Source organism: Melospiza melodia, chromosome 21, assembly GCF_035770615.1.
Source record: "Melospiza melodia melodia isolate bMelMel2 chromosome 21, bMelMel2.pri, whole genome shotgun sequence".
NCBI lineage: Eukaryota > Metazoa > Chordata > Aves > Passeriformes > Passerellidae > Melospiza > Melospiza melodia.
In genome coordinates, this window is record NC_086214.1 from 4,297,395 (window position 1) to 4,322,088 (window position 24,694).

At 52.9% G+C, this 24,694-nt stretch overlaps 1 protein-coding gene across 1 annotated transcript in view; it reads right to left on the reverse strand.

Annotated features, from left to right (window-relative positions):
* The window catches only part of GALNT17 (polypeptide N-acetylgalactosaminyltransferase 17), a 242,225-nt gene that overhangs the window by 140,410 nt on the left and 77,121 nt on the right, over window positions 1-24,694 (reverse strand). The window contains exons 3-5 of the mRNA XM_063174223.1: window positions 17,034-17,200; window positions 3,192-3,366; window positions 823-1,020 (exon numbers count right to left, since the gene is read on the reverse strand). Coding sequence (XP_063030293.1) covers window positions 823-1,020; window positions 3,192-3,366; window positions 17,034-17,200 — 540 coding nt within the window. The remainder of the gene's footprint in view (window positions 1-822; window positions 1,021-3,191; window positions 3,367-17,033; window positions 17,201-24,694) is intronic.

The window sequence follows — 24,694 nt, forward strand, 5'->3', positions numbered from 1 at the left end:
AGTGCTGTGTGTCTGTTCCAGATTGCAATGCAAGATGTTTTCCATTACCATCTGTATGGCGGATTGCCTTTGTCAAGTGGGCACTTTGTTTTATCTCTCTCTCTGAGTGACCACAATCACTTCTCCCTCGGGAGGGGACATTGCTGATAACAGCTATTGAATGTCACTGCATGGCTGATAAGAACTACAGCATCCCATTGGGAGATGTGAGCCCAGAGGGAGGAGCCAAGCATTCCTACCCAGATATAATCCAGAGGTTTTGAGACACCAGCACAGCTTTCTCCACTGGATTCTCCAGAGGAACAGCAGCTGCCTCTTCTCCCACTGGATCTTCAGAGGAAGAATCCATCCTTCTCTGCAGGATCCCTGCTCCAGCAGAACCACCCCTGACACTGCAGGAGGGCTGAGCCACAATTCCAATGGGACTGCTGCCAACACCCTGACCCACAGGGTGTCAGGTTGGGTTCTGACTCTGTCAGTGTTGTTCTAGTGTACTGCATTGTTTATTTTATCCTTTTTTTTTTCTTCCCTATTAAAGAACTGTTATTCCTGCTCCCATATTTTTGCTTGAGAGCCCCTTAATTTAAAATTTATAGCAATTCAGAGGGGTGGGGAGAGTTTACATTCTCCATTTCAGGGGAGGCTCCTGCCTTCCTTAGCAGACTCCTGTCTTTCCAAACCAAGGCAGTGTCCCTGTCCAGCTCTCCCACAGGCTCCCTCAGCAGCTGCATGCCTCCCTGTCCCCTGATGCTGCTCAGTGAATGTCCCCAGCCCCAGCCCTGCCCAGTGGATGTCCCCAGCCCTGTGCCAGCCCAGCCATACCTGATGGGCAGGGAGGGGTCCCCGGCGTCCCACCAGTCCTTGGGGGGGCTGATGTACATGCACCACAGCTCCCAGCTGTAGCCGTGGGCTGAGTTCTCGTAGCGCTGCACCTCGAAGTTGTCCTGCTTGATGTTGTCAATGGAGGGCAGGATCACCCTCTTCCTGTTCTCCTGGATCCGGGACAGCACTGGCTCTGCCCTGGGGGAAGGGGCAAAGCACAGACAGAGCCTCAGTTCACTGCAGCTCCACTCAGTTCCATCCCAATATCCCATCCATCCCTGCCCTCTGGTAGTGGGAGCCATTCCCTGTGTCCTGTCCCTCCAGCCCTCATCCCCAGTCCCTCTGCAGCTCTCCTGGGAGATCCCTTTGGTTCTGGAATCCACTCAGAGCCTTCTCCTCTCCAGCTCAACAGCTCCAACTCTCTCAGCTTGTCCTCACAGCCCTTCATGCTCCTCCTCTAGACCCACTCCAGGTCCACGTTCTCCTTGTGATGGATACAAACCTGGTCCACAGGCTGGAAACTTTCCCTTCTGTAAAGCAAGGCCAGGAGAGGTGTGCTTGGTTCAAACCATGCCTGAACTAGACCAGACTTCCCCCAGATCCCAAAACCCTGGGCACGACAGGTACATTCTGGAAAGCAGGACTGTTTGAAGGGTCTTTTTCCCTTGGGATGCAGTTTGATGACTCTGTAGCTAAAAATTCATTTCTGGGATGTGTTCAGAGCAGGAGGAGTGCTCAGCCTCACCTCTGCAGCTCCAGAGTCACCATGTGCCCTGGGGTCAGTGCCCACACCAGGGGGAATTTGGGGGACTGGCACTCCCAGTGCCCCCAGTAACAGCAGCAGTTGGGAAACTCAGGGAGAGCCAAGCCCACACTGCAGAAATGTCTCCTCTCCACCCCCAGGAAAGAGCTTCAAGAGCTCAGTCAGTGGGAGCTCCACAGTGAATCAGGTGTGAGGATTTAGTGACCAGAAAATGGAATATTCAGCTGGGAATACAGATCCCAACATCACAAACAGCTCCTAAAATATCCCCTTCAGCTGCACTGTCATTAAAAAGGATTCAATAGCTGTGCACAACTCTGCCTTTAACAGCTGCAAATAGGGATTTTTTGTGGCTGTTACTGTGTTCAAATGCAACACAAGTTTAGCTTCTTCCATCTCCACTTTTCTAAACATGGACCATTTACTTTTTACACTTGGTTAAAGGAAAAAAATCCCTTTCAGGCTCCTGTCATGACAGAGATTCAAACTTAAGCCACTTGAGCTCAAATGTTCTAAACCTCCCTGAAAAACAATCCTTATGAAACACCTTTTGCTGCTTCTGCACCTCTGCTCTTATTTCCAGCAGCAGAGAAACAAATCAATCCAGAGGATCTGAGCCTCCCCCTCTGGGATCCAGCAATGGGAAACACTTTCTCCTTCATTCCCTTGCTGCCTGGGCTTTTTTCAACTTGCAGGAATTACTTAAGGCTAAGGGAATGGAAATCATCCTGAAAAACATAAACAGGGAGCAGGGAAAGCGCACACACAAAGAGAAGGAACAGAGAAGGATGACAGGGAACAAGGGCAAGGAAAAGTTCTCCTCATGCATTCCCACCATGCCATTCAATGCAGAAGGAATCCTGGAGAAGGATTACCAAGGCAGAGGACCTGTGTGTCATTTTATAGGGATACATGGGGACAGCAAGCCAGAGGAGACCTGTGTGCCAGATTCTGTAGGAATACATGAGGACTTAACAAGGCAGAGGACCTTTGTGTCATTCTGTACGGACACATGGGGACAATAAACCAGAGGACCTGGGTGTCATTCTATAGGAACACATGAGGACTTAACAAGCCAGAGGACCTCTGTGCTCTTCTGTAGGGACACTGTTGTATTGCACTAAATAGTTATTTAGTTGTTTGCACTGGGTGTTTGGTAATTTGCACTGCTCACATGATTTGTATCCTATTGGCCACATGGTTTCCCTCTTTTTTCCCTCCCAAGTTCAGCCCTGGTGGTCTCTCCCCTGGTTTACCCTTCCCCTCGCCCCTTCCCACTTGTATCCCATTGGTTGTGGTCCTCTTCCTCCACCCCCATTCCCCAGGTATAAAAGTCTCCTGCCATGAGGCAATGCCCTCTTTTCCCACCTGGGGAGTCACCAGAGTGTGAGTGTCTCCTCACAAGTCAATAAACAGAGGACATTTGTCCCCACGTGGAGAAGAGTGCTTCCAATCTTTTGCTTTCGTCCATGTAAGATGGTGTGGGCTAGGTTGCACAGCTAGCTGGATTGCACTCAAACAGCCTGCCCAGACATGGTTCTTACAGGACACAAAGGAGAGGTGTTCCCCTGGTTAATACCCCCTCAGCAAGCCCCTGAGCACCTACCAGCCAGCAGTGAACTCCACGTGGGCATCAAAGAAGCCGGTGACCTGGCCCGTGGCAGCCTTCCAGCCCTCGATGCGCGCCCGGATCAGCCCTTCCCTCTTCTGGTTCCTCACCACCTTCACCAGCCCCGGGTAGCGTTTGTTCACGTACTCCTCCAGCGGCGCCTTCAGCTCCTCTGGGGACAGGGACACACAGCCATGGGGTTGTGGTGTTACATTTTGGTTAAATGGTTTGCTCTGTCTCACCCCTCAGAAATGTACGGTTTGTTCCAGGCCTGTGACCCTCCCCTGCAGTATCATGGAGCTGTAATGCCATTGGCCCGAGTTTGATTCCATGCCCACTTAGAATCCCCCTGTTAAACTGTGCGAGGGAGACCAGAAGCTCTCTTGGCCCTTCGCTCTCTTGGCCCTTCTCTCCCTAAGCTCTCCTTCCCTTCCCTTCCCTTCCCTTCCCTTCCCTTCCCTTCCCTTCCCTTCCCTTCCCTTCCCTTCCCTTCCCTTCCCTTCCCTTCCCTTCCCTTCCCTTCCCTTCCCTTCCCTTCCCTTCCCTTCCCTTCCCTTCCCTTCCCTTCCCTTCCCTTCCCTTCCCTTCCCTTCCCTTCCCTTCCCTTCCCTTCCCTTCCCCCCATTGTTATGTTGTGATTTTTCACCCCAGAACCTCGAGTCAGTCCCCTGATAATTCTCTCCCAGGTGTATCAGTCACCTCTCCTTTCCCCTCCCAGCACTGTCTGTCAGTCCTGGCATTCCAGAAGGGCACTGAGTGATTGGCAGATTCAAAGGATGCCCCCCACCCCTGGGGGGCATTAGGCCATCCAGGTGTCCTTTGTCCCTTTGTCCCTCCCCTCCTGTCCCTGCTTGGTGGCTCCCTGCCCCTTCCCTGCCCCTCTCCCCGGGTTCAAAGGAGCAGCAACCACGGGCTCAGGGAGTTCTGTTGGAGCTGGTGCTGGATCCAGAGGCCTGAGGGCCAGAATAAAGCTCTGGATCCAAACCCTCCATCAGAACCGACTCCTTTCCTTCACCATCCCCTTAAAGATTCTCCACAGAGGGAAACCTGAGGAGCAGCCCCTGTTATGGGGGGAAGCTCCATCCCAGCACCACCAGAGCTCCTGCAGGCCTGGCCTTGTCCCCACAGGCCCAGCTGCAGCACCCAGCCAGCCCAAAGTGTCTGTGGGGTGAAACACCACACACCCAGCCAGCCCTAAGTGTCTGTGGGGTGAAACACGACACACCCACAGCCCAAAGTGTCTGTGGGGTGAAACACCACACACCCACCCAGCCCAAAGTGTCTGTCGGGTGAAACACCACACACCCAGCCAGCCCAAAGTGTCTCTGGGGTGAAACACCACACATCCACCAGCCAGAAGTGTCTGTGGGTGAAACACCACACACCCAGCCAGCCAAAAGTGTCTGTGGGGTGAAACACCACACACCCAGCCAGCCCAAAGTGTCTGTGGGGTGAAACACCACACACCCAGCCAGCCCAAAGTGTCTGTGGGGTGAAACACCACACACCCAGGCAGCCCAAAGTGTCTCTGGGGTGAAACACCACACATCCACCAGCCAGAAGTGTCTGTGGGTGAAACACCACACACCCAGCCAGCCAAAAGTGTCTGTGGGGTGAAACACCACACACCCAGCCAGCCCAAAGTGTCTGTGGGGTGAAACACCACACACCCAGCCAGCCCAAAGTGTCTGTGGGGTGAAACACCACACACCCAGCCAGCTCAAAGTGTCTGTGGGGTGAAACACCACACACCCAGCCAGCCCAAAGTGTCTCTGGGGTGAAACACCACACACCCAGCCAGCTCAAAGTGTCTCTGGGGTGAAACACCACACAGCCAGCCAGCCCAAAGTGTCTGTGGGTGAAACACCACACACCCAGCCAGCCCAAAGTGTCTGTGGGGTGAAACACCACAGTGCCACTATTTAGTTCAGCACCCCAAGGACCAGACAAGCTCAGGCACATCCAATCCAGCTATATTGGTAAATATTCCAATACCTCCTTCTCCCTCAGAAACCACACTGTTCCCAAGGGTGGGACCCCCAATAAACCCTTATCTAATTAGCAGCCTCAGGAGCTGTGTGGAGTCTCCTTGCCTGCCTGCTGCTACCAGTGAACACACAGATTAGGGGGCCCCAGGGAATCCCCAGGGACCCCCCTCAAACAAACTACATCACCATGAGACAGTGACACAGCTCCCAGCTGGAACAAGCCCACCCTAGGCAGGGACTTGGGGGAACACCCTGCACCCACTGAGGGACTCTCCCAAATCCCCTGGGCTCCATCTGCACAAGAGGGACCGAGCACAACCCACACAGGAGAGGCTCAGGGTGGCCCAGAGTCACTGAGGAGCCCATGGGCCACCTCAGACACTTACAGTGCTCTGCACTAAAAGAAATGGAACTGAAACACAAAGATGGAAAAACATCACCCATGGCCAGCAAACAGCAGCACTCTGAACTCTTGTGGAGGTTTGAGCTGAAAGCACTGCTAGAAATGCTGCAAAACCCACCCAAAGTGACTCAAGTGACATCAAAACCATGTGTGAGCTTCACTGCCCTCTTCACTCAGCCTCACCACTGCAGCCTTGGCACTTACTGTTTGTTTTGCCACCAGAAAAGTTGAAATTCCCCTTTCTTTTGTGAGGGGATGAAAGGGATTCTGGCTTTGTTCAGAATATCCTCCCACCACGTATCTGGTGTTCACTGCAGCTCATTGCCCTGGGCTGCTCTCCCAGGCCCGACACCCTGAGGGACCTGCAGACCTCAGCAGCACAGAAATCCTCCAGAGTACAAGATCTGAGCATGAAAGACCCAGAGGGCTTTGAAGGTAGAAGCAGATGGAAGGTTACAATAAAGGATAAACACCAGTGTGTTTTTCCAACCCTTTGGAAAAGGGAGCCAGAGGAGCCTCAGTCCTTTCAGTGCCTGTTGCACCAGCTCAATGCACAAAGGTCTGCTGGAGAGAGCAGCTCTGAAAGCTCAGCAAAGCCACTGGGCACCAACACAAACTCTCAACTCCATGAAAGCAGCTCCTGAGAGTATCTTTCATCCCTATGAGCCTTCAGGACTGCAGAAAATGAAGATATGATCCGTGACCTCAAATTATAGTCTGCTACCCTTCACTGCACTCTCTCTCTCTCTCCTGGAATAAAAATAAAGAGGAGGAAAAAAAAGTCACCATTAATCATCCACATGGTAAAATCCTTGAGACACACGAGCAGACATGGGGTCCCACATGAAGGAAACACACAATGGAGAGCAAAGAGTAAACAGCAAGTCTCATCTGCTTTGAAATCTTCAAAGGAAAAGGATTTTCTGTTCCCTTCCCTGCCACGCCTCCAGCCAGGCACAGCAAATGTGCTTTCTCCACGCTGCCTTTCTGGGATGCTTCCCTCACATCTCCATTTCCCCAAAGTCTCCTTTCCCTTTTATGCTGAATTGGGAATAAAAAGAATAAAGCAAATGAGCCCCTTCCTCAATTCAAAGCATCTGCCTCGCACACATCCATAACTCAGCAGCTTCCATTTCATGCTGAGCACTCAGAGCACAACCAGGATTTTATGGAGACAACAACTCTCCCCAATGGTTTTAGGGAGATGAAGACACCGATTTTTTGGGCAGGTGAAGCCCCACAAGCCCAGCACTTGGCATCTCACGTGGCTTTGGAGCAGGTAAGTCAGTAATGCAGCAGAGCACTGCACCAGAGTGATTCAAACGACTTTCACATTGGAGGTGGAGCCTCAGTGGAAGGAAAACCTGAGAACTGCCCTGGGGACTTGTCTGAGCAGCTCAAAGCAGAGCAAAGCTCCAGTGGAACAGAGGAGCTGGAATGTCACAGCTCACAGGGAGCACAGGGTCAGCCCAGCATGGGACAGCAGCTCCTCAGGATGTCCCCAGAATGTCCCCAGGCAGCCACAGCCACTCCCTGCTGTGTCCTGGTGCCAGCAGGGGCAAAGGGACCTGGGGGAGCAGGGGAACAGAGCAGCACCTGTGCCATGGCACCAGGGATGTGATGGCACCACTCTGACCCTGCTCACTGGCACAGGGCAGGGCCCGTCCTGCCCACAGCTGGGACACAGGTGTCCCCAAGGGCCTGTCCTGCCCACACTGTGGGACACAGGTGTCCCCAAGGGCCCTGTCCCATAGTGTGGGACACAGGTGTCCCCAAGGGCCTGTCCTGCCCACAGCTGGGACACAGGTGTCCCCAAGGGCCTGTCCTGCCCACACTGTGGGACACAGGTGTCCCCAAGGGCCCTGTCCCATAGTGTGGGACATAGGTGTCCCCAGGGCCCTGTCCTGCCCATAGTGTGGGACACAGGTGTCCCCAAGGGCCCTGTCCTGCCCACAGCTGGGACACAGGTGTCCCCAAGGGCCTGTCCTGCCCACACTGTGGGACACAGGTGTCCCCAAGGGCCTGTCCTGCCCACAGCTGGGACACAGGTGTCCCCAGGGCCCTGTCCTGCCCACACAGGTGTCCCCAAGGCCCTGTCCCACACTGTGGGACACAGGTGTCCCCAGGGCCCTGTCCTGCCCATAGTGTGTGACACAGTTGTCCCCAAGGGCCTGTCCTGCCCACAGCTGGGACACAGGTGTCCCCAAGGGCCTGTCCTGCCCACACTGTGGGACACAGGTGTCCCCAAGGGCCCTGTCCCATAGTGTGGGACACAGGTGTCCCCAAGGCCCTGTCCTGCCCATAGTGTGTGACACAGGTGTCCCCAAGGGCCTGTCCTGCTCACACAGGTGTCCCCATGGCCCTGTCCTGCCCACAGCTGGGACACAGGTGTCCCCAGGTGCCCTGTCCCATAGTGTGTGACACAGCTGCCCCCCTGGAGCAGCTCTCAGAGGCACAGGCAGTGCCCACAGTGGGAAATGCAGTTCCAGGCCCTCTCTCCAAGGCTTTCCTGCACAGCCTCACAGGGATTGCCACGTTTGCTCCCTGCCTCTGCTCTGTTCAGGCTCAGCACACAGCACACAGCTTTGGGGAGAGCTGATATTCCTGAGCTGGGCCAGCCTGACCCTTCTGAGCTGTTCTGCAGCTCTGGGTGGAGAGGGCACAGAGCACAGCCCTGTTCTGCTGTGATCACACACATCCCTGCCTTTTTATACTAAGAACTGTGAGTACTTTATTTACAATAATTTTCCAATACCTATCACCTATGTCAGACAGTCTGTCTCTACTCTAAACCAATCCAGAAGTGTCACCATCACAGCAGAAGATGGAGGCCAAGAAGAAGGAGAAGGACAGGACATGCCCAGATTCCTCCATCTTGCCTCTTGAACCCCCATTCTAAATCCCCAAAATTCTACTTTTTCACCCTGTGACAAACTCACTATCATTCTACTCAAACTCTTGTGGCTTGTAACTCTTCACACAAAGTTGGTAATTGTTTCCATGGGCTAAAATCAAAGGCACAGGTGTTTGTGACTCTGTGCCAAGGTCTCTGAGCCCCTGCCAGGGTCTGGAGCCTCCAGGGCAGCCAGAGCAATGTCCTGGGTCCTGACAGCTGGGAGGCCTGGAACAGAACTCCAGGGGTTTGTGACTTGCACCAAGGGACAGCAGCAGAGAGCAGCTGTCACACACAGGGGCAGCCTGGCCCTTGGCTGCTCCTGCTCCTCCCAGGCCTCCACACAAACTCCAGCAGGGACAAAGCCCCTCCAGCTCAGGGACTCGCTGCCATTGCCACCACAGGCTGACAGTGACAACATCCACAAGAGCCCGAGCAGGATAGCCAGCCTGGTGCTCAGAAACTGGGACTCTGCATGTAAAAAGCTCAGGAGCCAGGATGGGAACAGAGCAGTGGCCCCAGCTCCCCTCCTGCTCCCTGACCAGAGGAGCACTCCTGAGGATTCCAGTGGTGAATCCACAGGCATCGTAGACATCTTTTTGTGAAAATCCTTTCTTAGGATTTTTTCCCTTCTGAGAATCTGAGAGGCCTCAGAAACAAAATGTAAACATTGATTATCTGCTGCTGTGGAATGAAACAGGTGCATCTGGGATTGGTCTCATGTGGATGTTTGGGATTAGTGATCAGTCACGGCAGAGCTGGATCTCTCTCTCTGTCCAAACCACAGACCTTTGTTTTCATTCCTTTCTATTCTTAGCTTAGCTAGCCTTCTGAGATGAAACTTTTCCTTCTATTCTTTTTAGTATAGTTTTAAAGTAATATATATATATCATAAAATAATAAATCAAGCCTTCTGAACATGGAGTCAACATTCTTGTCTCTTCCCTCACCTGAAAACCCCTGTGACCACGGTAACACACAGGGGCTGCACAACCAGGAATTCACTCCAATCCAGCACTGCCCTGCAGCCTGGAGACTCCCTTCCCTCCTGCACCCCATGGCTCTGCTCCCTCACACACTCAGGCATCCTCTGAGGAGCTGGAGCCTCCCTCAAAGCACAGCACCCCTGTTTATTCAGGATGCACTCTGGAAGGTTTGACCTCTGCCATTGCTTCCCAGCAAGATTGCAGAGAGAAATGCTACTGAAAATGCCAAAAGGTTCAATTTCCATCCTGCCTTTTGTTCTCCCATCTGTCCCTATTGATCTTCCCTGAAGGGCAAGTGCAAGGAACTCTAATCCAATGGACCTGTTGCTCCATTAAAAGCCCAGCTGCAATGACTTATGTTATCTGTTACAAACTGTTTGGTCACCTACACAAGCGGGAAAGTGGGGCTGCAGGGAAATGGAACCACCTGGTACCAAGGAAATTAACCTCACTATGGACACCAGCCCATGCAAGCACAGAAACATCCACTGATCCACCCTGTCTGAGGCTAAAAGATGTGTCTGGGGGTGTGCTCTATCCCCACCTGTCAGAGCTGGGGCAGCTCTCTGCTGTCCTTGGGGCAGTTGTTTCTTTCTCTCTCCCACACCAACCCTCCCTCCAGCAGATCTCTGCTGTCCATGGCCACTGAGTGTCCCTGCAGGGCTGATCCAATCCCAGCATCCCATGGGGAGATGCTCCGCCCAGGGGAGGAGCCAAGCATTCCTGCCTGGATCCAATCTGGGCCTGGCACAGCACAGCAGCCTCTGCCCCCTGCACTGCCAGAGGAGCAGCTTTCTGCTGCCCTGCATGGCCAGAGGGAGCCCAGGCCCATCTGCAGCAGCCCTGGAGCTGCAGAGGAAAACTCCCCCCTTGTGCAGGATCCCTGCTGCAGCAGAGCCACAGCTGGCACTGCAGGAGGGCTGAGCCCCCCTGGGATGGGGCTGGGACACCCCCTGACACACAGGGGGCAGGGACTGCTCTCACTCTGGCTGTGGTTTGTTTTCTTTTTCTGTACTATTGCCTTTGAATTTTAAATTTTCCTTATAAAGAATTGTTATTCCTATTCCCATATCTTTGCCTGATGGCCCTTAATTTCAAAATTATAATAATTCACAGGGAGGGGGTTCGCATTTTCCATTTCAGGGCAGGCTCCTGCCTTCCTTAGCAGACACCTGGTTTTTCAAACCCACACACATCCCCACCCCAAATCCTGCCCAAACCTCTCCACATGCTGTGGTAGCCCCCAGAACTAAAGGTGGGAACTGCCTGTAGCCACACAGAGAAAGGAGCAAAGACCAGCAGCAGCACCAGAGAAGCTCAAGGTTTACCAAGAGCAGGGAGTTCCTTGGGCAGCACTGGCCAGGTGTCCTTGGGAGAGGACCACACCTCCACACCCCTAAGGAAAACATCCTTGTGTTTGCCAGGCTCGGCTGGGTGGGGAAAGCCTACAGAGGCCAAGGTGTTATCAGAAACATGGAGGGGTCAGGGCTGGGAGTGCTCCAGGCCATGGGAGACCCCAGGCACCCCTGTCCCACTTTGTCACCTGCCCGAAACTCCAAAGCCATCAGGGCTGGGATTTCTGCAGGAAATCATTAGAGCAGCTCCTTCAGCAGGCAATAAATACATGTGAACACTTTTCAGGAGACTCAGAGCCAGGGGAGTCTCTGAAGGTTTTCACCTGCAGCTGGACAAGAGGAAACTGTGACAGGGGAGCAGGGGATGAGTCAACTCTCCCAGGGAAAGCTGGTCCCAGTCAGGGCATGCAGCTCCAGCCTCTGCTCACTTGGTTCAGCAAACCCCAAAGAGAATCAAGAATACCCTGAGCTGGAAGGGAGCCACAAGGACCATGGATCCCAGCTCCTGTGCTGCACAGGCACCCCAGCTGTTATAGATGGATAATGACATGATTGACTCTGGCAATTAAAAGATAACTATTGTGTCAATATTAAGAAAAGCTTTAGTGATGTACAGTTATGTTATTGTGGTTTAGATGCCCTCTGTTCTCCCCAAAGTTCCCTTTCCCCCTGTATTGCTGCCATCACACAGCCTGGGCTGTCCAGGACAGGTACAAAGAAGCTGCACAGGTGTCCCTTGCATGGGGCAGGTGGGAATGGAAAAGCTTGGGGGTGCTCAGGGGGTGAGCATGGCAACACCTGAGCTCCAATCCAGGTACAAAGCAGTCTGCACTGATAAATGGCACAGAAGAGCTGACTGACAGATCTTGGGAGGGGCCAGGGCTGGCTGATGCAGCCCCCAGGGGTATAAAAGACTGAGCATCCAGCTTGAAGATGAACTGGCCATGGGGTATCCATGAGGGGCAGCTCCCAGCGCTGCAACTTTTCCCTTATGTAGTCCTTTGTTGTATTTTTGTCAAGGTTTAATAAACCTTTTTAAATTTCCAAAGTGAGCAGTTGTCTCTCACCCCAACAAACCCACCCTGTGCTGCTCTGCTGCTCTCCTCACAGAGCCTCAGAGCTGAGCACCAGTGGGACAGCCCAGGTCAGCTCCAGTGAAACAACAGCCCATGCTCAGGCTGCATCAGCTCCTTTCAGCTCCAGTGAAACAACACCCCATGATCAGGCTGCACCAGCTCCTTCTCTCAGCTCCAGTTAAACAAAACCCCGTGCTCAGGCTGCACCAGCTCCTTCTCTCAGCCCAAGTTAAACACCCCATGCTCCAGTTAAACACACCATGCTCCAGTTAACCACCCCATGCTCAGCCTGGGAAAGGCTGGGATGTGGCTCAGCTCCTGCAGCTCCCTCTGAGCACAAACACCCAGGCAGCTCCCAGGAGGTCGAGGCACAGGTGCTGCTGCTGCTGCTGGAATGAGCACAACAAGGAGGGGATCCCTGGAGTGCCAGACCCAGGCAAATTACAACCCTGAGCATGTCTCCCCTGGTGGAGCCAGCCCCTTTAAACAGCCTGTTATCCAGAGGGTTTCCTGTATTCCGAGAGGTTTGCTTTTCAAAGAGATGTTATCCCAGATTAAAAACGCTAAAAGACACAACAACAACTAAAAAAAAAAAGCAGGTGATGATTAAGCAACAGAGTCAGACAAAGTGTGCAGCTGTGAGATAACAGAGCATCTCAGGGGCACGTGGCTGCATCCTCCCCCAGCCAGGGAACCTCGTTATCACTCCCAAACACAACCTGCACACTGCCTTTGGAACTACAGCCCTGCAACAAGCACAAACAAAAGCAGCCTCCAAAAGAGTCTTTATGAAGTGTAATGTGCAGCTCAAGGGAGAAGGGGGTTCAAGCTACAACTCCCCAAGCTTGCTCCTTCAAGGAGGGATTTTTTTTCCCCGTTACATTACATTGGCATCTTTTATCTATTTACAGCTCAGACATAAAGCATCAGAATGCTGGTGTTCATTAACTTTAATCTCTCACTGCACACTTTTGTGTTGTGCTGTGCTGTTGTACAACAAAGCTGAGAGCAGGGAGTGCCTAATGAGGCTTCAAAGCTCTTTGTTCCAGCCTGAAAACCTCACACCAGCACCAGGCTTTGCTCCTGGCTGTCACAGCTCTGCCTGGGGGGCACAGAGCCAGGTGGGCAGGGCAGGGAGCTCTTGCCTTTGGGCTAATCTTAAAGCCTGATTTGGAAATCTCTGTTAATATTTGGTGCTTTGTTCTTCAGTTACCCAGAATTGCTGTGGTTCCTCTTCCCTCCTGACAAACCCACACAAAGCCCAGCCAGGAACTGTCCTGAGCCTTCAGCAACTTCCCAAAGCTGCTTCTGGTGACCCAGGGGACAGCACAGCTCTGGGCTTGGGCACTGCTCCCTGGAGCCAGCCTTCTCTCAGGTTACACAGCTGAGCCTCCAAAGGCTTTTCCTGGGCTGCAGCCACAGCAATTGTCCCTCACTCCCACTCAGCTGCTCCCACTGAGGCTGAAGAAATTCCTTCTTGTTCAATCACAGCCTCCAAAGTCACACCCACACAGCCCCATCATCTGCCTGATCCTCCAGGATTCATCTCTAAATCTGAGAGCTCATGAGGAACTATTTTCCTGTAATTATTTTCCTGTAGAAGCCAAATCTATTTATTATGATGACTTTGTTTGTAATATCCAAAGCATCAACTCCGTGCTGCTGCTGTTGCTGCTCAGAATGATTGCCCACCATTAGTGGGAAGTCTGTGACAATGTTATTGCCATTAATAATTCCTGGCTGTCACTGCAGCTCCTCCAGGATGCTGAGAGGGAGCACATGGTCCCAGAGATACGTTCTGGTTTGTATCATTTCTTTTACATGAGAAAAGTAGATTATTACACGCTTGGGAGGAGCTCTTCATAAACATCTGCCAAGTTACCTCATTATCTTCCTTCAAATCCCTCCTTAAAAATCTCATTTGTCATGAGGCCTGCAAAGCCTCAGCAGCAGAACAGTGGCATTATGAACTCACCCTCCCAGCTGGTGGCACCACCTCAGCCCCCACCCCACTCTGCTGGTGCACCCAACCTTTCTGAGGGCAGAACTCCTGAGGGATGTCCAGCCCTCAGCACAGCCCTGGGCCACCACGGGGGACCCTGGACACTCCTGATTGCAACCAAAGCACCCTCGGGGTGGGATGCAGCCTAGCTGTGCCGGGACACTGGGATTTTCCCACCTTGTGCCCAGGAGGTTGGAACTTGTCCATCAGATGGGCTCATCTCCCTGCCTCTCCCTCCCTGGTGCTGTACAACACCAACACAACCCCCCACCACTGCAACACAACCACCCAACACTGCAACACAGCCCCAACATTCCAACACAACCTAACACTGCAACACAACCCCAACAATGCAACACAACCCCCCAACATTGCAACACAACCCCCCACCACTGCAACACAACCCCCCACCACTGCAACACAACCACCCACCACTGCAACACAACCACCCAACATTGCAACACAACCACCCACCACTGCAACACAACCACCCAACATTGCAACACAACCCCAACATTGCAACACAGCCCCAACACTGCAACACAGCCCCAACACTGCAACACAGCCCCAACACTGCAACACAGCCCCAACACTGCAACACAACCACCCAACACTGCAACACAACCACCCAACACTGCAACACAGCCCCAACACTGCAACACAGCCCCAACACTGCAACACAGCCCCAACACTGCAACACAACCCCCCACCACTGCAACACAACCACCCAACACTGCAACACAGCCCCAACACTGCAACACAGCCCAACACTGCAACACAGCCCAACACTGCAACACAGCCCCAACACTGCAACACAGCCCAACACTGCAACACAGCCCAACACTGCAACACAGCCCCAACACTGCAACACAGCCCAACACTGCAACACAACCACCCAACACTGCAACACAGCCCCAACACTGCAACACAAACCAACACTGCAACACAACCACCCAACACTGCAACACAACCACCCAACACTGCAACACAGCCCCAACACTGCAACACAACCACCCAACATTGCAACACAAACCCAACATTCCAACACAACCCAACACTGCAACACAACCCAACACTGCAACACAGCCCCAACACTGCAACACAGCCCAACACTGCAACACAGCCCAACAGTGCAATACAGGCCCAACACTGCAACACAGCCCCAACATTCCAATGCAACCCCAACACTGCAACACAGCCCCAACAATCCAACACAACCCAACACTGCAACACAACCCCAACAATCCAACACAGCCCCAACACTGCAACACAACCACCCAACACTCCAACACAACCCAACACTGCAACACAAACCAACACTCCAACACAACCCAAGACTCCAACACAACCCAAGACTCCAACACAACCCAGCACTGCAACACAACCCCAACATTTCAACACAACCCCAACACTCCAACACAACCCTGGAAGTGCCCAAGGCCAGGCTGGACAGAGCTTGGAGCAGCCTGGGACAGTGGAAGGTGTCCCTGCCATGGCAGGGGTGGCACTGGATCAGCTTTAAGGTCCCTTCCAACCCAAACTTTCCAGGATTCTGTGAAAGCCCAGAGCTGGAAGTGCTTGAACACAGTCCAAGCTTTGGGCACCCCTCTGCCCCAACCCTGCCAAACCCCAGGGGTGCCCTGCCATCCCAGAGTGGGTACAAGATCCCACCCTGATCCTCACTGCCAGCTGCAGCCCTGGCCTTGCACACACTTTAGGAAGGATTTGTTTTGCTGTCCTGTGCCTTTCCAGTGTCTCCAGAGCACCTGGCTCACCCTCAGCCTCACCCTGAGTGAGGAAGAGGCTGTTCAGAAACACATCCTTTGTGCACAGCAATGAGGGAGGAGCTCAGTGATTATCACCACTCTTTAAAAGAGTTCTTCTCTTTGCCCCATTAATAGGATAAAATTTGGAGAAGGAGCCTCTCATTCTGCTATTTCAGGTGCTGGGCACTGTGGGATACCCAGTAGCACCTCCCTGCACTTCCCCTTCACAGCTCTGAAATCCCACAGCCTCGCCCTGGCACCATCCCAGCCCCTGCCCTGGGGCTGCTGTGGTTCCCACCAGCTGAGGAGCCCTCCTGATTCCTTTAGTGGTGATTAGAACTCATCAGCTTTCTGTGGTGCTCATCCCTGTGGTGTTTGAGTGCCTGTGTTTGCAGCCTGAACAGCTCTGTGCACCAGCTCCTCTCCTCACAGGCAGAGCTCTCATCTCCCTCTGGAAATGAGCTCTCCACACCCTGCTCCCTGCCCTGCTCTTCCCTCCAATCACACCATCCATGGCATTCCTGCATTCATTTTTTTTCAAATAACATTAAAAGGATGAAGACACAGCACAACTGAAGAAGGCAGTAAACAAAGTCACTTAACTGTCCTTCACAAGGATTTTAACTGCCCTGATTGGATATTGGAAGGAAACAAAAGAAGATTCTTGGAAGAATTTGAGTCTGAAAATGCTCCCTGCAGTTCTGTGTTATCAAAAGGCAGAAGGGAAGGAATGACAAAAGTGACTGAGAGCAGGTTGAACCAAAGGACACTTGTGTGTAATGTGGGAAACCAAACATCCCCTTCAGGCTGTGGCAGGGCCTGACTGAACAGGTGAGCTGGGATTATTTCCTCCTCTTCATCTTTCCTGTTCCAGAACTCAGGGAACAAGGGTCCCTGCAGAGCACCAGCCATCTATAAAGCCTAGGATGGTATTTTACAGCGGGGAAACTGAGGCACACACAGAGGAAACATCTCAGTTAACGCCCCTGGGAGATGCCAGAGCAGAAATCCCTCTGGGCTCCAGGCTCTTGTCCTGGCACATACTTAGAGGTGCATATCTGCAACAACCAAAGTTATTATCAGAAACAAGGACACCCTGAAACCAGAGCTCCTGGATGGTACTGAAGGGAAAGGTCAGATGGCTCTCTGCTTTCCTTCACCCTCCAGCTCCCAGCTACATTTTCAAACCACAGCTCTCTCAGATTTAACTGTGCTTTGACCCCGTTCCTCACCAGAGAAGCTGCAGAGAGCTTTGTGCCAGCAGCACACCCACCCCCTAACCCCACGTGCCCTTGCCCAGGAACCCTCCAGGAGATTCCTGACCAAACCCAGCCCCTGCTGGTGCAGCTGGAGCTGCCAGTGCTGCTCACCCTCGTCGCTGTTGTCGTCCACCAGGATGATCTCCTTGAGCAGGGGTGCGGGCGTGTGGTTGACGGCGCTGTGCACCGAGCGCAGGATCACCGACAGCGCCTCGTTCACAAAGATGAAGATGATGGAGATCTGGGGCAGGTCCTTTCCATATTTCAGCTCTTTGCACCTGCAGCACAAAGGGCACAAGGGTCAGTAGAGCTCACAGGGCAGCAGTTTCAGCCAGGCTGGTGGCAAATCCCAGGGTGCCACCTCCCAGGTGTGCACAGCCAGGGATCCCCAGTGCCAATCCAGCCTCGAGTCGCTGCTGCTGGGGAGAGAGCACAGCAAAGCAGAGCAGCCCCAGGCACATCCAGAGCCCACCCTGTCACAGATAGCTTTTATGGAAAATCCTTTCCTTAAGATTTTTCCTCCTGAGAAGCTGAGACGCCTCAGGAACAAAATGTAAACAATGATTATCTACTGCTGTGGAATGCAACAGGTGCATCTGGGATTGGTCTCATGTTGGATGTTTCTAATTAATGGCCAATCACAGTCAGCTGGCTTGGACAGAGTCTGAGCCACAAACCTTTGTTATCATTCTTTGCTATTCTATTCTTAGCCAGCCTTCTGATGAAATCCTTTCTTCTATTTTTTTAGTATAGTTTTCATGTAAATATATTATTAAAATAATAAATCAAACCTTCTGAAACATGGAGTCAGATCCTCATCTCTTCCCTCAACCTGAGACCACTGTGAACACTGTCACACCCACTGCACCTGTGTGTGTGGGCAGATAAGCAAGAGTGGCCTCCAGAACACAGTGAATGCCTCCAGCACTTCAAGGGAAACTCCCCAGTCCCACTCTGCCCCAAGATTTACAGGTGCTCACAAATGAGCCTTGTTCTTCAACAGCAATTGGGAATTTTCCTCCCATTTGCTTTGGAAAGAAAGGAACATTAAATGAGCCTTGATTAAATAGTCTCAATAAATGTTTTTGCTCTCCCAGCAGATACTCCTGAGCACACTCCTGCCTCTGAAGCAGTGCTGTGCTGCTGTCTTTGCACTCCACAGCCAGGATGGTCAAACCCAAACCCTTGTGATCACCTCCCTGGTTTCAGGAATCATTCCTTAACTAGGGCAGGGTCTGGGGCTGGGTCTCTGCTCACACAGACTTCAGAGCAGGACAAAAGCAGGAGCTCCCAGGTTTGCACCAGCACCAACCCTGGCAAGCAGCAGGTCCATATTCCATGGACACTGCAGAGCTGGAAGAAGGGACATCCATAGAGCAGGGCTGGGGCTGGTCCCTGTTCCATGGACACACCAGAGCTGGGACATCCATGGAGCAGGGCTGGGGCAGCTCAGAGGGAAGGGGTGCTCAGGGTGAGCCCCAGCTCTCCAGGGAGCACAGAGATACTGATGTTGTTTCCCTGCCACGTTTCATCTCAACTAGACACCTCCTCTTAACAGAGCAATTGTGGAAAGCAAACAGGAGATCTTAATCCACTTCCAACAATTTAATTCTACTCTCCAGCTGCCCCTACAATAAATCCAGGTGGGGCAAGGACAGAAGGAGCCTCCCCACGCCCTCCCCACATCCCTCACAGATTAGACAGGGAACAGGAGCAGAGTTCCCAGAATTACAATGAGTGTGCATGGAGCAACCCTGCCCAGATAAGCAAAGACCAAAGGCAGAGTGACATCCCAGCAGCTCCTCACTCCCCAGCAATGCCTCTGCATTTAATTGTCCTGGATGTTTCTTAGGCAACAGCAGGCATTCTTCAGACTCCAGAATGAGACTTGGAGACAAAGATTTCCACAGAAACAGAGTTTTCTCTATGGATCTTCTTTGGTTAAACAAGTTTGCTGGGTGACAACATGGTTGTGTTCTTGATTAAATTATTGCCTACCCTACAGCAAGGCAAGAGCTCAACAGAAGGGAACCAAACACTGAAAAGGATATTCCAAAGGGAAAATCTTTCTTTAAAATGGATGAAAGAACGGTCATGATGGGGCAAAGTGACAAGTGACCCTGAAATCCTGCCAAGAAAGTCAAACTAAACTGACTCAGACATTAAAAACAGCTTTTGGTTGATGTTGATACCTGCTCTGGTGAAGACAAGGCTGTCACAGGAGCAGGAATGTTTCCTTTTAATCATTGCTCACCTTTGGGCAGCCTTCCCCCAAGGAATGCTGCAGGGGATCAAGAGCTCAGCCTGTGATCAAAGAGCTCTGGAGGCAAATCCAAACCCAGCTCTTTGAGGCTCATCTCCTGCTCATTGGCATTCTCCCTGCACCTCTCCTACCAGGGCTCTCCCTCCCCAATGACAGGACAGATGGACAAGGATCCAGGGAGGGGAGATGAGCCTGGGAGGGAGGGAGGAGTGGGAAAGGCCAGCCCACCCTGCTGGGGCACAAAGCTCCAGTGCTCCAGAGGCAGGAGAGGCTTTGCTCCAACACCCTGCTCTGGTGGCTTTGGCTCCCACCCCAGAGCAGCAATTTTAAACCAAATTAACACCAAGGTTGTTGTGTTCCTCCCACAGGGTGCCTTCGGTGCTGGTGCCAAAAGCTGAGGGGTGAGGGATGCTCTGCCACAGCCTGCAGCTCCACGAGGCTTCCTCCAGTGCACAAACCAGCAAATACCCCTGCAAGTGTGCAGGAAAACACTGGAGCTGTCCTGGAAGGGAGGGGAAAATGGCAGAGCAACACTTGAGCTCAAACATCACTGGGAAGGCCAGGGAGAAGCTGCAGGAAACTGGGAATGGTGAGGGCATGGGTGGGGAGTGCTGGGCTTTGGCTTGTTGGGTGGTTTGGGCTTTTTCTTTTAAACATTTTCCACAGAAAAAGGGCTGATCTGGATGCTTTATCCTTCAGCCCCTGTGCAGGCAGAGGCACAGGTGTGACTGCCTCGCTGGGGAGCACTCAGACCCTGCAGGGAGGGCTCACTGTGGGTCAGCAGTGCTGGGATACCTGAGGCTGCAGCCCCGACAGCTCCCTCCTCACCTGCACACCCAGGAGCATCACCCTGCCCACTGAGAGGCTGCCTTTGCTGCAAGGGTGGGTGGGCACAAGGTGAGAAATCCCTGCTCCTTCAGAACTTCAATGAGAACCCTGAGGAGCAGCACAGAGAATCCAGCACTGACCCCAGGCCCCAGCAGGAGCTCCAGGGGCTCAGGGAGAGTCCCAGGCAATGCACCAAACCTCAGCTGAGACTCCTGACACCCCCTGCCCACAGTCATCCCTTCAGCCCTTGGTTGTGCGCCAGCCAAGGCCCTGGAATTTATATTCCAGGCCAAAATACTTCAAAATTCAGCAAGACCTTAGAGCCCCTTCCAGTGCCTAAAGAGGGCCCACAGGAAGGCTGGAGAGGGATTTTTGCAAAGACTAGCAGTGATAGGATACAGGGAATGGTTTTAAGCTCAAAGAGAGTCATATTGGGAAGGAATTGTTCTCTGGGAGGGTGGGCAGGCCCTGGCACAGGGTGCCCAGAGCAGCTGGGGCTGCCCCTGGATCCCTGGCAGTGCCCAAGGCCAGGCTGGACAGGGCTTGGAGCAGCCTGGGATGGTGGCAGTTGTTCCTCCCTGGGACAAGAAGGGCTTTAAAGTCCCTACAACCCAAAGCACTTTGGATTCTGTGAATCTCAGGTTTTATCTCTTACACCCAGCTCGTGCTGTATGTGGCCAGCCCAAAGCAAGTCTCATTCTAGAAAGTTGAATGCTCAGGGGAACACTCCCTACACTTGAAAACTTCTCCATTTAAATTAAATACAAGGGTCAGACCACCAAACACATTCCAGTGTCAATGATTAGCTACCCAGCTGAAGGCCAGTCCATCATTAGATGTGGAATTTAGCCCACATTCCTCATTCCATCATCCCAAAGGCTGCCTCAGGAAGTTCTCCCTGCCCATGGGGCAGGTGCTCTCCAGGCTCGTGCACATCTGCAATTGGCCCCGTGGCGGAGGTCCTACCACACCTGCAGGACACAGCTGGGGAGGCCACTGGGCCAACAGGGAAAAAGCTTCAACTGAGGAGTCCAGGGAAAACCCCTCAAGGGATAACCACCATTGTTAGGGTGAGGGAAAAGGCCTCTCCCAGCATGCCTTGCTGACATGCAGATTCCATGTATCCCATTGGCCCTTCCTCCTGGCTCCACCTCTCTGCCCTCATCCCATTGGCCCTGGTGTTTTGTCCCACCCCTCGAGATCCCCATATAAACCCTGCTTTCCTTGCTCAGTGGTTCTTGGTCCCTGGATCCTTTTGGGGAAGATGCTCAATGAAGGCTCTCCTTGGAACCCCACACATAGATCCCTTGTTCGGCATCTCCTGTGTTCCAGAAGAGCTGAAATCACTCAGGGTCATCACAGACCTGCCTGTGCCCTTCATGAAGGTCCCAGCACACTGAACAGCACCCACCATGGCACTGACGCACTGGGCCAGTCTGCAGCAAGTCCTGACAGAAGAAAACTGAGGGAGGCTGCAGGTTATCCCTTCCCATTCCTGCTCTGTAGGTGGGAAACACCCCCTGAGCACAGAGCACCTGCCAGCATCTGGAAATGAATCAGGGCAGGTCACACAATTACATTTTGTCCCACTAAATCCTGCTCTCTGCAATTAAACTCAGGCTGGCACCTGCTTGGAGGATTTATACTGAAATATCGTGGATCAGTAGTGGAAAGAAGGAGCCACCTCACAGTTTTGTCTCTCCTTTAGATCAATGAGGTATCAAAGAGGCATTTTATGTCCCATTAAATCATGCTTGAATATGTTTCATTAAATCATGCTCACAAAACTCTCCAAGTCTGAGGAGGCTGGGGAAAAACTCCCCATGTTCAGCACTGGGTTTAATTTAAGGACCTTGCTGAGGTCTCATTGAGAAATGTTCCTGGCCTCCAACAGGGGGGGAAAAAGGGGTTTGCTCTGTATTGGTCCAAGGCTCAGGCATGAAGGGAGAGGTGTAGGAGGAGATCAGGGAAAGGTTCTTCCCCCAGAGGGTGCTGGCACTGCCCAGGCTGCCCAGGGAATGGGCACGGCCCCGAGGCTGCTCCAGGAGCTCCAGGGATGCTCAGGGTGGGATTGTTGGGGTGTCTGTGCAGGGCCAGGAGCTGGACTGGATGATCCTTGAGGTTCCTTCCAGCTCAGGACATTCCAGGACATCTTTTCTCACTTTAGGACAGACTGAGGAGCTGAAGACTGACAGCAGCCCCTGAGGACTGACAGCAGCCCCTGCATAAAACAACTCCCACCATCCTCCCCAGCCCCTCCTGCAGGGACACAGGATCTGGGTGGGTGCAGAGGTGACACAACTCCTGCCCAGGCTCCCCAGGGAAAGGTCCCGGCCCTGAGGCTGCCAGAGCTCCAGGAGTGTTTGGACACTGCTCCCAGGGATGCCCAGGCTGGGGTTGTTGGGGTGTCTGAGCACGGCCAGGGCTGCACTGGCTGATTTTGCTCCTCGCTTCAAGACAGAGCCTGAGGGGCTGGAGGTGTCCAGGGCAGGGAACAGAGCTGGGAAGGGCCTGGAGCCCCAGGAGCAGCTGAGGGAGCTGGGCAGGGGCTCAGCCTGGAGCAGAGGAGGCTCAGGGGGCCCTTGTGGCTCTGCACAGCTCCTGACAGGAGGGCACAGCCGGGGGGGTCGGGCTGTGCTCCAGGGAACAGGGACAGGAGCAGAGGGAACGGCCTCAGGCTGGGCCAGGGCAGCTCAGGGGGGACAGCAGCAGGAATCTCCCCATGGAAAGGGGGCTCAGCACGGCCAGGGGCTGCCCAGGGAGGTTTGGAGTGCCCATCCCTGGAGGTGCTGGGGGTGACACAACTCCTGCACTGTGACCACCACCACCTTTACTGGCTCCCAGATCTTTATTCTACATAAAGCCCAAGCCTGCAAACATGAGAACCTGCAAGGAAACCCACAAAACAAATGTATTTACAGAGAACATCTTTTCACCTGGTTTATGTAAGAAAACATCCCAAAACAAAGGAAGGCTGACAAGGGGAGCTGGGGAAAGAGGAAGCAGGGCTGAGTTTCTGCTGAACAGCTTGGCACACATCAGGCTGGATTAATCAAGTCAGCCAAATTCAAAAGACAAAAAGCATAAACCCCAGCTCTGCTCCAGCTCGTGTTTGCCTGCTGCAGAGCCTGCTTTGAATCCTCTGCTCGTTTGTTTTCTGCTCAGCACACAGCTGTAAATCCACTCTTCAGAACAGGCAGTGAGATTAGGATGTTTATTGTCTCTCTCAGTAACAGAAAAGGGATATCCCAGCATTTACTGCCTCATGATCCCTCAGCAGAAAAATCACCTGGAATCACAACAAACACTCCTGGAGCACAGAGAGGCCACAAAGTGGCAGCTAACATTTACAAAGCAACTCTTCCTGCCCAGTGATTTAACAAGATCCATTCTACCACTCAATTAACACATCTCACCTGGGGCACAAAGCCATTTCCATCAACCACCTGGAACTGCCTGGTCTGGCATCAGCCAAAGCCCAATGGTTTCCACACCTTCCCCTCCCAGTATAAGCCATTGATCAGCACCAATAAATGCAGATAAAGGACAGCCTGGAGTGTGGGCTGTTCCTAGACAACAGAGGCACTGCTTGGCTTCAGGGACTCTTCACTCCTCGGCCTTCAGATCAGGGATGGGAACTCCCCCACTGCCCTGGGCAGCCCCTTCCTATGCCTGACCCCCCTTTAAGTGAGAAATTTCCTCCATTCCAATCTAAACCTCCCAGGCCCAGTCTGAGGCTGTTCCCTCTCCTCCTGTTGCTGTTCCCTGGGAGCAGAGCCACAACAACTGTCCATCCCTCAGAGCCAGGGCACAAAGGACACCCTGTGCAGTGCCCACACAGGCTGGAACAGGAGCCTCAGGGTGGGCAGGCCCTGCTCTGCTTTGGAAAATGCAGCCAGCAGCAAAGGTCAGTAAAATAACAGCAGGGAAACAGCAGCCTGCTCTGTGGAACACGCAGTCCCTTGGCCTGCCTGGTGCCTGGCACAGGGAGGGATGGCAGCACCTGGAGCTCACTCTGGAGCACACAGCACTGTGCTGTGCCCTTGGGAGCAGGGGCAGGAGTGGGAGCTTGTCACAGACATCTTTTATGGAAAATCCTTTCCTTGGGATTTTTCCTCCTGAGAAGCTGGGAGGCCTCAGGAACAAAATGTAAACATTGATTATCTGCTGCTGTGGAATGCAACAGGTGCATCTGTGATTGGTCTCATGTGGTTGTTTCTAATTAATGGCCAGTCACAGTCAGCTGGCTCGGACAGAGCCGAGCCACAAACCTTTGTTATCATTCTTTGCTATTCTTAGCTTAGCCAGCCTTCTGATGAAATCCTTTCTTCTATTCTTTTAGTATAGTTTTAAGGTAAATATATTATAAAATAATAAAACAGCCTTCTGAAACAGGGAGTCAGATCCTCATCTCTTCCCTTATCCAAGAACCCCTGTGAACACTGTCACAGGAGCTGCTCTGTGCTGCTCAGGGGTGTCTGAGGAGCAGAGTCTGTGCCCAGACTCACTGATGACCTGAGTTGTATTTCATAGCTGCAGCACCATCAGCTCTGATGCTGCACCATCCCTCATCTCCCCAGGGCTGTTCAGGACACAAATGTCCCCCAGAGCATGAAGGGGACATCTCTACCTGTCCTTCTGAAATGCCACCAGCAGCAACCACCATGGAGAGGGCTGAACC